At 41.0% G+C, this 14,545-nt stretch overlaps 1 protein-coding gene across 1 annotated transcript in view; it reads right to left on the bottom strand.

The window, feature by feature from the left end:
- Frem1 (FRAS1 related extracellular matrix 1) overlaps positions 1–14,545 on the bottom strand; it is a 124,877-nt gene that overhangs the window by 60,929 nt on the left and 49,403 nt on the right. Inside the window, exons 16-20 of the mRNA XM_055629458.1 lie at positions 12,193–12,387; positions 10,734–10,919; positions 9,470–9,666; positions 5,982–6,186; positions 2,681–2,825 (exon numbers count right to left, since the gene is read on the bottom strand). Coding sequence (XP_055485433.1) covers positions 2,681–2,825; positions 5,982–6,186; positions 9,470–9,666; positions 10,734–10,919; positions 12,193–12,387 — 928 coding nt within the window. The remainder of the gene's footprint in view (positions 1–2,680; positions 2,826–5,981; positions 6,187–9,469; positions 9,667–10,733; positions 10,920–12,192; positions 12,388–14,545) is intronic.

The following is a 14,545-nucleotide window of genomic DNA, read 5'->3' as shown; positions in this document are numbered from 1 at the left end:
TTACCGACTGTCCATCCCCACTGTTACCAACTGTCTGCACGAGTTGAGGTAGCTTCCTAAGGAGAAAAGTGGAGCCTCACATCGTGAGCATCTGAAGTGGAACACTGATCCTGTGCACAGCACAGGTAGACTGAGGTGCTGGAACTCGGGGACAGAAGCTTCTACCATGGCATCTAAAGGAACCATCAAGGAAATGGGGTCAAGTACTAGCAAAGACTAAACTACTCTTGGCAGAAATGAACAGGGGGGTCATTTCTAGAATGGGGAGAACTGCCTGTAATAATGACAACAAAAAGTATTTGTGATCACGCACTGTGTACAATCCCTGGAGCACTTTAACCTATCTTACTTGTAGCAATCCTATGAAAAGGATGCTAACGTTATCCTCATCCACTGAAAGGCTTCAAGGAGAGGCAGAGAGAGTGTTTTAAGGTCATACCTCTGATAAGTAGCCATCTGAGTCACTCTGTCTCAACATTTCTTAACCAGCGTCTATGCCCAGGGTCTTAATAACAGAAGGAAAGAAGCAGGAGAAATTGGAGGTGCAGAAGAAGACAACAACTGGAGCAAGATGCTCTGGAGGGAAGAGGTGGAAGAGAAAGGAGGAACCAACCGCTGCTCTCTTCCTCAGGAAACAAGGAAGGAGGAAGTGAAAGGCCAGTCAAGCAGATCTGACATTGTACTTTATTCATGTGTATGTAAGTGTCACATTGTGGCCCACAAATATGATCAGTAATTATTCTTATTATCTTACTATTTTACAAAGGATGGATTATGAAGCAGGATTGGAAAGATTTTGGGATTTTGTAGCTGTAGCTATTTGCAAGGGTGTTAGCAGCAAAAAAAAAAAAAAAAAAAAAAAAAAAGGAGTCTTTGCAGTGCACAGACTCCTTTGCTTTTCTGGTCTTGGTCAGTGTTTAGCTGAGGAGCTCATAAATTCATGTGTATAAAGGATTTAGTAAAGTGTCTGCCACTTAGTAAGTACTTGATAAACACTGGCTTCCATCTCTCTCCCTTCTTTAAGTGATGATTACAAAGAGGTTTGTAACAGTATTATAACCTTCAATCCCCACTGTCAGAGGTCTTCCCATGTAAGCAAGGCTGGTGTCAAACTCACTGTGTCACCCCAGGCTAGCCTTGAATTCATCCTGCTTCCTCTTTCACATTTATAAGTCAATGTCAAACCAATCTGACATCCCAGCGTTGAAATAAAGACACGGATGTTTCATATATATTCTTTGTTGAACTGATGTCTGAGAATCAGCCTTCCAAAACCCTATCATAAGCATTTTCCATAACACTTTCTTCGGAGCATTTGGCAACCAGTAAGGACAGGTGACAATCTGACAGAGTAAGGTGTAGACTTGTCTAGTCTCTTTTCCGACATAGTCTAGGAGACTTTGGGAGTTTAGAGGTTTCTAGGAAGGTGTTCCCATCCTGGGGAAATTTAGATAACCTACTTAATGCTTAATGTCTACAGCATTAAATAAAGGGGAGTCTCAGTCGAGGCGCCAAGAGCCAGACTCATATCTGAAACCAGCCCTAAAGGCCTTCTGGGCCTCCTAAAGATCGCTGCACTCTGTGACCTGTGACCCTTAACAATTGCAAAAGAAATTGCTGGTCCTATAGAAATGCCACTCTCTGCAAGGGTGTTACCAGCGAGGTTTGCAGTTCATAACGCTAGAGCTCTGAGAAGTAGCATTTTGATATGCGATAGATAGTGGGGTGTTGGTTCCACTCTCCCCGCTACGGGACATAGAACAGATTTGGCAGACAGCGAAGTACCAAGATGTTGAGCAAAGTAGGACTGAGCATTTCCCTTGAGCACTTTTAGTTACAAGTTTGATGAAGTCTACTGTGAGGACTGTTGGCAGTTGACATTGTAACTCGAGTTATAGGTTATACTTTGCATGTGTGTGCACGTGTGTGAAAGCCTGCATACGTGCATATACACGTGTGTTTAGGTTTTTTGTGTTCAGTTATTTTATTTTTACAGTAAACTTGAACTTTTAGAAAAATCTCACTTAAGGGCTCACCGTCTTGACACTGCTTCCTACAACATTGGCCCCGGAAGTTCCTGATGCCTGAATGGAAGGGCCGTGGTGGAAGAGGACACAGTGGACCCACTTGGACCTAGTGTCACAGAACTTTATGCAAATCTGAAATGACTCCTGAAAAAATAAAAAGCCCTAGCATAATGCTGGCAACACTATTTTACAAGCAATACAGGGTCAGAGGCAGGGCAGGACAGGTGTCCAACCACAAGGTATCTGCGGTTGGGCGCCTGAAACAATCGGGACACCTAAGATAAGAGCCGGGAGTCTTTCCGCCTTCTCTAAACCGGCTACGTGACTTAGCCCACATCTGCTTTCCCGCCTTCCCTGCTCCAAATACGTAACCTAACTATGGCTTTGTTCAAATCCCCCAATCAGATCCCCGTAACTATGCTTCTCGCTTCTGTAAATGTGCTTCTTGCTCCCTAACCCTATAAAAACCCGTCACCCCAACCGAGGGGCGCGCAGGTCTTCCGAAAGGCTTTGTCGCCCCGGGTACCCGTGTATCGAAATAAACCTCTTGCGGCTTGCATCCGAAGGCTGGTCTCGCTGATTCTTGGGAAGTGGGGTCTCCCCGTCTAGAGAGGCTCTAGCCAGAGTCTTTCAACTCCCTTCAGTCTGCTTACTTGCTTAGTGTTGGTTTCTCATCATTCACTGGAGTGACATTTACTGAAATGGTTTTAAGTATTTTGTGCTTCCCATCTGACAACTGGATCACAAAGCCATCAGCAGGGCTCTCCGAGTCATCATGGACATAGGCCAGCTTCATTCCTGGAAGACGAAAAAAGGAGAGGGTCTTTCTTCTTGTTGAACCATCCACATGCCACAGATACGCTATTTTAATATCAGTCTTTGGTGTTCAGAACGTTCACTAATTGGTGCATTCGAGTGACATGAATTCTGTTCTGTGGATTCATTCATAGCCTGTGGGGCCAGAAAGCCATGCAACTGGGGGAGCTGGTCTGGATCTTATCCTGAGATCAGCAGGAGTAGAACCTCTCCTTCCTTTTCCTGGGCCTGCATGCCCCAGCTCACATAGCCCTGTGAACACACCCTTTCCCTCCTGAGGAGGTCAGGTAGCCTGGCAGATGGGTTAAACTTCCTTTCTTCTTTTAAGGTCATGTCTAGCAGCACCTGGAATTCCTGCTTATGCAAATTCGGCATCCCCAGCACCCTGGCCCTGGCCAATGATGCATACTCATTCTGAAAGCCACTCCCCACTCCCCAAAGTTTCAAATAGCCTTTGTTGCCCCTCTGTTAAACAAGCTGTCTCATTGAAGCTGTCTCCGGAAAGGTTTGTTTCTCCTGCACTCACTGCTGATGCCGACAAAGAAAGACCCTGCATTCCATTCACCCATCCCTACTAAGCTTCACTCTCTCTAGTCCAGCCAGGTGTGCCATGAGCCTGGATACCCTGCAGAGAAAGCAGACATGGAGGCAATAGCCCATTAAATTTCCTTATTGTAATAAGGAAACCACATAAACCGTATAAGAACAAAGGCAGTGCGCTATTTACATGAATCTGAGAAAATGAATTATTGTGCAAAAGTAAAGTAAGATCTGTCTTGAGCTGTCACCAAAATGAATCATAAATTGCAACAAACTTCTCTGTAAAAACTACCTTTAGTCATGTGTCTTAAGCCAACCTTATGGTCCTTTGGATATTCAGTTGAAAACTTTAATTTACTATTTTCAAAACTTATTACAAAGCTGTAGAACTACCAAGAGATTTATGGAAAATGATCACTGACATATGACCATTACTGGCAAGAAATATAAAAGATTATTTAAAATAGGAAACAGCTATGAAAAAATTTAGCATAGTATACTAGTAAAACACTGTAGTTTCCAAAATATTCCAGGTACCATTTAGAATGCACAGGAAATAATTATAACATGGCAGGGGTTTCGTAAGTTCTGTATCTTTAGAGGTGGGATGTTTATAAGAATGTATTCAAATTGTTTGGGTTACTTTTAATACAGCCATAAATGAACCAGAAATAAAATACAAGTAAAACCTAACTTTTGAAAATGTCATCAAAATATGCATTTATGTAAGAAATTTTTATTTTTTGTTTAAATTAACTATGCTATCCAAAATTAGACAATGAATACATGATACTTATCTAATCTGATAATTACAACCAATAATATCACTTTTTAAAAAAACTATCTTGGAACTGGGCATGGTGTCACATGCCTGTGATCCCAGCACTCTGCAAGGCAGAGGCAGGGAAATCTCTATGAGTTTGAGACCAGCTTGATCTACAAAGTGAGTTCAGGAGAGCCAAGGCTACACAGAGAAACCCTGCCTCAAATCACCGCACCCCCCCCCAAAAAAAAAACTGTCTTGGACCTTTGAATATCTCAGTAAATAAAGGTTCTTATCTTCAAACTGAGTGTGAACCCCAGAATCCACATGGCTGAAAGAGTGAACCAAATCCCACAGGTTGACCTCTGACCTCCACATGTTAGCTATGGCACTCGGGCACCCCACAACTTCCCCTAAATGCACAAAATAAGTAAATGTAAATTTTTTTTAGCTGGATGTCCTCTGCCTCAGACTCCTTAGGTGCTGGAATTACAAGAAGGCATCACCTAACCCAGCCCAAAAAGCAGAAAAGAAAGAATGAAAATCAGACTTTCCTGAGAGTAAATTTTAAGCTATCATTCCCTTTCCCTATGTTTGTAACGATATCATTTGTCTCATATGGGGTCTGATTTGGGTCTTATAAGATAGCCTTGAAGTTCCAGAGCTTAATTCTTTACAACTCACAAAAACCGAGACAACAAATTGGCTTTTCAGATTCAAAGGTGAGATGACATCTGCAGTTATTACAAAATAACCTTTGGGACAAAAAGGATACATTCTAATTAGAGAAATAAACACTCAAACAGTAGGAAACAAGCCAGGAAGTACTAGGACAAACTAGTCAGGGAGGAGACAGGTCTGGAGAGAAGGTGGGCTTCTTGTGGAGGAGAACAGAGTACTCCACCTTGGCCAACCCAAGGTGAGGGAACACCTTTCAGGTTGGAGAAATGAAACAGAGAAGAGAAGCATATGAGATTAGCCATTAATTCTAGAGCGGTATATTCGCTCAAATTCTTGAAAGTATTTTTATACATTGAAACTGGGATAAGGTCTTTAAAAAAGTAATTAAAAAACAATTCAGGCTGCTCCAGAGCATCATCTCCCTGAAGAACACATTATCCCCGCAGAGACTAATGAGGGGTTATTATATGTGGATCTATATTTGTTTCAACTATGGAAATTTTTGGCAGACAAGCCATGATCAGAATAGTCTGGAAAGAAAATTTTTAATTATGATTAAAATTCTGTGTTAAAAACCTGAAAATCACAAATATGACTGTTAATGGCATTCTAAAAGTCAAAGAAAATGTGCTATTATGTCTTCAGCTGCCTACAGTGGAAGGCAGGGGCTGTGTGCCCCTCACTAACCAAAAGCCTGTAATAGACTGAAGAGCTAAAGTGCCAACTCTTCCTTTCCCCACATTTCTATGACTTGTTAGTGTCTTTACGGGTGTAAAACAGTTTTTAAATTTATGTATAAATTAACAAAAATTTGTGGGCATTAAACACAGCCTGACATTTTGATGTGTGTGTAACATGGGGCATGCTTAAATCCTGCAAATATGCACGGCCTCACCTGGCTATTCATGTCATGTGTGTGCTCTTAGTATTGTTCAGCCACACCACAGTGCACAACAGATGGCTCAAACTTTGTCTTGTGGCACTAAAATTTCCTACCTTTTGATCCACAGATTCTCACTCTAGTACCCTCACCTCTAGTCCCCAAAATCTGATTTCTGTTTCTACTGTTACAGCTTGTTTGGAGCCCACACATGGGGAGGAGCTAAGTTACGATGTCAGCGACAGTGGGTAAACAGAAGTGGAACATGAGCTACCGTTCCTGAGAAGGTCCATGGAGAAGTTGTGGATTTCATGTCTCAGCTGCTTGACCTGAGAAGGGTCCTTGCTGATCGCCGCGTCGATGAGTAGGCCATGCTGGGGCTTCTGAGCGATGCTGAAGAGCAAGAGGTCCTTGGGAATGTCCCTGTCAGCAGCACTCATAACGGAAGAATCCAGCTCTGTCATGTGACCCTCACAGACCTGAGCAGGAGCAAGCCGGCAGAGTCAGCAATGTGAAATGGAACATTCACCTGTTTCTTCTGAAAAGCTGCTTAAAAATCCCACTTATATGAAGAAATCCCATTTCAGTATTCCCATGGTGTTTATGTGGGGTTGGTAAGAAGGCACAGCAGGGAAAGGGGCTTGCCCCACAAGCCTTAGCCACCCTAGTTCAATTCCTAAAACTCACATTAAAGTCGGGAGAACGGAGTCCACAAATTTGTCCCAACCTCAACATTTGGGCTATGGTATGCGTGTCTCCTCATTCCCATATATATGCACGCAAAAACACAATAAAAATTCGATTTAAGAATTTAGAGCATGCATGCTGTTAATATCTCAAAGGTTTCGGGGAAGCAAGCATGTGTACGCCTACTGTCTGGAAGTCAGGAAAGCTCAGGGCAAAAGTGAGTCTGCAATCTTTTCTGCAGACGGTGATCCATTATGAAACTCAGAACTCCTTGTCTCTACAATTTTTAGGTTTCTATTTTCTTTGGAAGTAGCAAATACTTACTGCATACACAGAGCAAATTTGGTATTTCTTTTCCAAACTATTTCATATTTGTTGTTTTAAAATTTCATACATGTATATAATGTATTTTGATCACAGTCATCCATTGCTATCCACTCTCCTTCCCCCTAAGGCCCCTCCAATACCTCCTCAGCTGCCTGTCCTTTTTATTGTTATTAGTGACTTTGCCAGTCCAATATTTGGGCTTTCAAATTTTTACTATTATAGTAGATACTTTTTCATTCATTTTGGGTTCTGCGGAAATGCTCAGCAGGTAAGAGTTCTTGCTTCGAAACTTTGAGGAACTGAACCCAGATCCCCAACACCCAATAAAAAACTGGGTGAGGCTATGAGAACTCCTGTAGCCTCAGCACTGTCAGGGCAGGAGGCGAAGGGGTTGAGACAGCAAGAGTTTAGGGGCTTTCCCAGCCCAGCCCCAGGTTCAACAGGAGACTTCATCTAAAGGAAAAAGGCATAAAATGACAGAGCAGGGAACCTGACATACTACACACACACACACACACACACACACACACACACACAAAATGGAGTATCTACTGATCCAAGAAGCTCACTGGTCATCTAGTACTTAGATAAAACAAGGAAATATTTGTTTTCTGTTCTGAAATACAGCAAGAGCTAAGAAATAAAAGTAGGCAAATTCTACACAGGCTTCCTTCCTTTCTGCAAGGCCACTGTGCTACATTCTAGAGGAAGCATAGATGTTCCCAAGAATCAAAGTCAGGAAGGACTGGGAAGGCCTGTCTATCGACAGCGTAGTCAGGGAAGGAATATCAAGGGCTACAGGACATCAAGAAGCAAGACGCATGAAAGAGTGGAGGCCAGCAGGCTCTCCTCACAGCTGAGGGGACCATGTGGTGAGAATTTTGCTTCCTTTCCAGCTTCTCCCACTGGCTCCAGGGTCCTTCCTGCAGCTGCACTGTGATATTGGGGCAAAACAATGAACGCTGCTCTTTTACGACCTTTTTATCATTAAAGATTAAAAGAGCATCGTAGATTCATTCATAATGATATACCTATTGAATAGTTCATGCCAGTATATCACTTTTCCAGCCCCTAAGAACTCTACTAAAACACCTTAAAAGCGTTTTGTAACTCTCCATCTTTATGGAACTTAACCATGAAGCATTTCCTTCTTGACTGTGTAGTAATCTATCTTGTTTATAAGACAGTAAATTCATTCACAAGATTACCAGAGAATTTTCTAAAACAAACAAACAAAAAACAACCCTACAGGATTCTTTTTTTGGAAATAAAATTATGTTTTGACAATATGAGAATAAAAAATTTAATGAATTTACATAAAAAGCAAATATTTCCTATGGCATGGGTTTGCAAAGGCTTATGATAAACTAAAATGTTCTGATGGAAGTCCAGCTATCTGTACAGTAAGGAAATTTCTTAACAGGAAAGCCAAATGTGGTTATATGAAAAAAAAAAAAAAAAAAAAAAAAGAATTCTTGACGCTTAAAGGTTGTCTCTGACAATGCCCGAAAGGTCTGCACATGATTTGCATGTATGAGGAAGCATGGGTGAAAGACATGATTACTTCCACAAAGGAGTAAGGGACAACTTCCCAGAGGCCTAATTATTCCAGAAGCCCGTGCCTCAGGCAGATAAAGACAGTGGAAATAGGTGTGGAAGGGATCATTTAAAGGTTTTTCCCCCCTCACATAATAACTGAAGGGCTCTCCAGAGTAAGCTGCAAGCCAAAAGAAGAGGAGAGGCAGGAGTTGGCTCTTAAATCTCATGCTGAGGTGACGCTTGTGTGCCGTTAAGATTCAGTAGAAAATTAAAATCAAATAAAGTCTTTCACGTTTAGAATGTGATTATTTTTAGCAAAAATAATGAGCAGAAATAATGACTTCGGTCAATAATAGAAAAAAGATGAAACTCAAAAGTACTGGAAACATTTGCTCATTAAGGACCTACTGTGTTTGGCCAACTTGATCATCATGACTAACTCTCAAACAAAATTAGATATATAATTTTAAAGATGGGCAAACAGAACCTTAAAGATAAATAGCCTGCCCAAGAATCAAAAAATATTTAAAGCAACACCCAAGTTTTGTTGAGGCCAAAGTCTGTGTTCATTTGACTTGTTAGTGCTTGTGTATAATTTAAATAACCATATATAAAGAGTCATGATATTTAAAAGGAACTACATAGGAGCAAGAAATATATATATATATGTTTGTTTTTCTCTAGAAAGTAAAGCACAGAGAAGATGGTATGATTCTCTTATTTATAAGTAAAAACATACAGAAAAAATGTAGTATAATAGACATAATTCTGGCATGTCCATAAATCTCTTGGGCTACTTAGTTAACCTATTTAGGCCTCATTTCTTCACTACTGAAATCACAATAAAAGCACCCTAACAGCCTTTTGTGAAGATTAACTATCAATACATGGAAAGGACTTGGAGCCTACAACCCACACCCCAGTAAGTTGTAGGTGTGTGGGTCCCCTATAACACACACACACACACACACACACACACACACATCATCATCATCATCATCATCATCATCTTTACCATTACTACTATTATTAGGCTAATGGTTCACAAGTGATCAATTATATGATATAAGATTCTGCCTTCCTCACCCTTCACCAAATTAACATATTAGGGACACCTAGACCAACATAAAGGGGTTAGCGAGGCAAAAAAAATTAAAAAAAAACAAAAATTAATAAACAGAAAAAGGAACATTCTGGTATGTTTCTTACAGTGATATTCTGTACCACAAAGTCAGGAGCTTCATCATTTGTGGGGTTGATGATAACATGAAATGTTGTCTCCAGCGAGTGTTGCTTTCCATCTGTGGCATAGACCATGAACTGGTCGGCAGTTGGCTCCACCCTCAGGTGCCTGGACTGCACGTAGTTAATGTGCAGAGCCTTCATGTCTCGCCACTGGAATGAAGCTAGCACACACCAAGACAGAACAGGGAATGATAAACAGCACTTCCCAGGTAGCTTCAATTTTTAACAGTTGCTTCTCTGCAAAGTAGATGCTCGACCATAGCTGGGACTGGTGTGGCACCTACCAGCCATCAACACAAAGGCGGGGATCAGGGATCTTAAGACAAGACTCAAATCTGCCTGAATAACCGAATTGCGATAATCAGGACACAGGCAGCTTCGTGGCCACTCTCCATGCGCTCAGACTGAAAGGAAAGGAGAACTGCCCTCACCTAAACTGTCCTTCTGACATAAGGTTCTTGTCACACTAGGTGACAAAGGACACCACCTCTTTGACAGAAATATGAAATGAGTGGAAACCAATGATTTGTCTGTGTAACACAAAGCAAGAAACTCATTGCATTAATGGAATTAGTTAACTTGATGTTCAGCTAGCCTTAAATCAAAAGAGGAAAAGTGTCCTATGACGTGAATTAAATCTCAAGAAAAGATGAATAACCTTTAATTTGATTAATCTTTAATCTCGTTCATATTTAAAAATGTCTTAAAGGGACCTTGAAAAATAACTTGCCAGTAATGTGTTACCCTTGGAAGACTTGGGTTTCGCTTTTTATCTGGTTTGCTTTACTACGGGCTATTCTGGTCACTGAGAAACATTTTGCTTTCCAAATTAATCTACTTAACTATTTCAAGTTTCACTTTCAGTACCACACACAGCATATTCTCAGTATTTTTCAGCAATATGCATTAAACATGCTAAATATCTGAGACTAAGACCCTGTGGTCCTCACCAGACTAAGTCTAGCTCAGGACTGTGCTGCCGGGAAGGCCGTGGAAAGGTGAGCACTTCGGTATATATTCACACATCTTTTATAACTCAAGTTGCAACCCATTTCACTTATAAATGTTCACACATAGGAAAAGTCAGGATAAGAGTTAAAATGAAAAACCAATTAAGACTCAACACATCAGCTATAAAAATAATCTCTTAAATGCATACGGTGCCTTGAATGCTTCTGAATCCTTACCCATTTCCTGAGCATGGCCTAGCGAGAAAACCATGACTTACCTATGCTTTTGCCCATATTACTTTTCTCAAAACCTGCAGAAGGGAGTGTGTTTTCTAGGTAGCCGAACTGGGGATGAGAAACCAAAACGAATTCTAAGTCATCTGGGGCAGTGTCCAGGTCAGTGGCAGTCAAATGATGAGTAGTAAGGGCTGCTGAGGAGCCTTCATCCACCATGAACATCCTACCTGCAATTGGTACAAAGAGCCAGCGTGATGGTTCAGCGGGTAAAGGCACCGGCTGCCAGGCCTGCTGACCTCCCACCCCAGAACCAATGTAAGGGTGGGAGGAGAGAACCAGTTCCTGCTCTCACACTCATGTGCCCACAGCGGCTCACAAAGCAAGTAAATAAAAATGTGACCAAATTTTAAAATACACACTCATGTCTTAGCCTCAGTTCTCTCATCAGAATAGTGAGAGCTAAAGGGCGTGATTGCAATCCTAACTAGAGCAAATATGCAAAAGATCCCACAGGCAAAAGTGCTTCCATGGGAGATGCTCTTTTTCTTGGGCACAAATTCTCTTTGCAGTGAAAATATTCAGGGGTGGCGAGTGGGATTTGATTTGACTTATGGAATTGTATGTTTTTTCTTATACCAGCCAGCCGGATGATAATGGAAAGGCGGCAGCAAGGCTAAATGCTCTGCCTCAGCCCTCCAGTCATTCTCAGGGAACTCTGATTTCCCTCGTGTCTCCACAGAGTGACAAATGAAACTAAGAATTGCCAAACTGTTTTAATGATAAGCCACTAAATGCGGTTTATGTACTCCTCAAGATCAGCCGTTACCTCCGTTTGTCAGAGCGTTAATTGCCTGAGAGCGATTATGAATTGCTCATAACGAACATTTTTTTCATGCCTTGGTGCTTAATTATTCTGCCGGGATAATGCTTCCTTTCCAGAACATTGCTTGGGAGATAGTTTGCAAATTACAAGAACATTCATACATATGCTTATTTTTTTCCGTGAGACGGAACATATACATAATGCCTATGAAGAGATGACTTTCTGAAAAGCATGTAAGGTTAAATGTATATAAATGGTCTCTGTGGTAAACACATTCTGTTCTAATAGAAATTATTATGGATAAAATAAATTATTCTCTCTCCAGCAGGCAAATGGTATTTTCCCACGTGAAATAAACCAGTGCTTTTTTGAGGATCTCAATGTCCTCAAATGCTCACACACACACACACACACACACACACACACACACACACACACACACAACATATTTGCTGCTGTATTCTCTTCATATATGGAAGTACATAATTTTCAAGCAAGTAAATTCTTTTGCCCTGTGATTTTTTTTTTAATTATAGATTTGGTGTTTGTTAGATATTTCTGTTGAGATGATCACTGGATGGCATTTGATCACTGCATTTGGTAGCTTTCTAATCTAAGTATTACAGCGAGGCTTGGGTGTGACACTGACACTAATCGCATAGAAACAGCACAGTCACCTATTATAACTGAAGGTGGCTGGTTGTCAACCGGATGCACCGTGATGTTGAGCTCGTACACGGGAAAGGAGTCATGAAGAGGAACAGATGGATCAGGTCCACTGTAGCAACAGCCATTCACCAAAGGGCCAGCTTCGCCATCCGAAACCACCAATATGACAGTGTCAAAGCAAGGTGTGACGCCAGTCTCACCGCCTGGAAAATACAACTGGGCTGAATCCTGACACGGGAACTAGAGCATACCAGGATCAACTTCACTCAGACCTTTTCTGCAAGCATTGCAAAGAAAGGAAAGAAAATTGTGGGGCTAAAATACGAAGCTCAATTTTATCACTATAAAATTAAATATAGTTAGGAAAAATAATACAAAAAAGCTTCTCTGTCTCTTGCCTCTTGTGAAATCCCTGCCAGCCATGGACCACCATATGGAGGAACAAAACAGGTCTAACAAGGGTCTGACAGTTCACAAATGAACAAGGGGGAGGCCCAGAGCTTGACCGGGAATGGTTTCATTCTTCCTCTTAATTCTCTGATGTTAGCAACAACCTCAGGGAAAGGCAGAAAGTGCCCTTGTCCCCTTGATAATGATGCCTCCCTGTGCATTATCCAGTAGAAATGAATGTGTACCAACCACATAGCAGTCGTGAGACAAGAGGATATTAGATAAATGTAAAGAAAAGCAATCTACATTTCAGTCATTTCTTTCTGTTTCTTTTCCTATACACTAGCCAATTGCTTATCAGCAAACAAAACACTATGCTCCCCAGATAACTGAAAAGCTCTGAATGTGAACTCTTGGCAATTCTTGAAGTTCCAAGAGGGAAACAATGCTGAGAACACAGAAGAAAAGGGAAAGGAAAGGAAGGGAAGGGAAGGGAAAGTTGAAGTTTAGGGAGTTCAATGGAAACCATTAGCTTGATAGCTGCTGATAAAAAGAGAGAGTCAGTTTCCCTTAAGAGTATGACCCCTGGTAAGTGGAAAAGGGTCCAGGGCAGGTTCCACATCCAGGAGTATTTGGATAGCACAAATTAGACTTAATGGTTTGGATAGATAGATAGATAGATAGATAGATAGATAGATAGATAGATAGATGACAAATAAATAGATAATTGATACATACATACATTAAGCACAGGTAGACATATAGATACATACATAGATAGAGATAGGTGGGCAGAGACGTAGGAGTGGATCTGGGAGGAGGTGAGGAGAGGAGGTAAGTACGCTTAAAATACACTATATGAGATTTTGAAAGAGTTAATTAAAATATTATTCAATAAAAGAAAGCATTATCTTTCACCTTTGGCAGGAATAGAAAAAAACCTCTTAACTGTTCATACTGATGATAAAGAGAAAGTTGACTTAAAATGTTTACCCATCAGTTACTCATTTGATAAACATTTATTTAATTCCTACTATGAGATAATTAGTTCCTTGAACATTACAGCAGAGAAAAAGTAGACATTTTATTCCTCCAAAAGGCATTTTTGAAAAATGTTTAATGTCAAAAGCCCTACTGTGTGTTGTTTACCGTGTAATGAGAGAAAAACAAGGGCAATGTGGTCAGAGTACCACAGATGTATGCATGCACGAGGCTGAGCCATTTGAAATGGCTACTGTGCAAACATTTTTACCCACTAACTGGCAATTTCACACACAGAAGAGCTTTTTGTGTCCACACATGACACATCTGCAAACTTAAGCAAATACTGGGGGAAAAATGTATCTGTACTGAATATGTAGATTTTCTTGTCATTATTCCCTAAACAAAAAATACCACAATCTGCCTCCGTATTGTAAGTGATGTAATGAGTATTGAAAGTATGTGGGGTTCTTCATGGGTTATAGGGACATACTAGACCTTTTTTCTGGAAGCGATTTGATCATCCACGGAATTTGGTATGTGGGGTTTCTGAAACCCATCCCCTGGCTATACCAAGTGATGACTCTATTTCATTTGGATAGGCTACAAGGTTTTAAGTTTGGGAAAAAGACCCAAGTGCTAGATGACAGTGTCCCGGGGCAGTTGCACATGCTGGAGCACCTTAAGTCTTTCTGGCTTTGTGCTGTGCCCTGAGGGAAGAGTGGGCCTTCCAGGTAAATACCTGGGAGGTGGAAGTGGAGCCTGCAGGGAGGGGAAGTAGGAGAAAGAAACAGAGAGAAAAACATCCTAAAAGAAAAGAGAAACTAGTGGAAAAGGGCAGCATAGCATTCAGCACCTGATTGCTTTACATAAGCCCAAGCTTCATTTACAGCAACATCTGCAGGACAGGCTGAGCAACCAGTCACTAAGAAGGCTCAAATGGAATATAATAAATAATATAATATAATATAATATAATATAATATAATAT

This window comes from Psammomys obesus, unplaced genomic scaffold (genome assembly GCF_907164565.1).
Source record: "Psammomys obesus unplaced genomic scaffold, mPsaObe1.curated_primary_1811, whole genome shotgun sequence".
Taxonomy (NCBI): Eukaryota; Metazoa; Chordata; class Mammalia; order Rodentia; family Muridae; genus Psammomys; species Psammomys obesus.
This window is presented reverse-complemented; position numbering and strand designations above follow the sequence as displayed.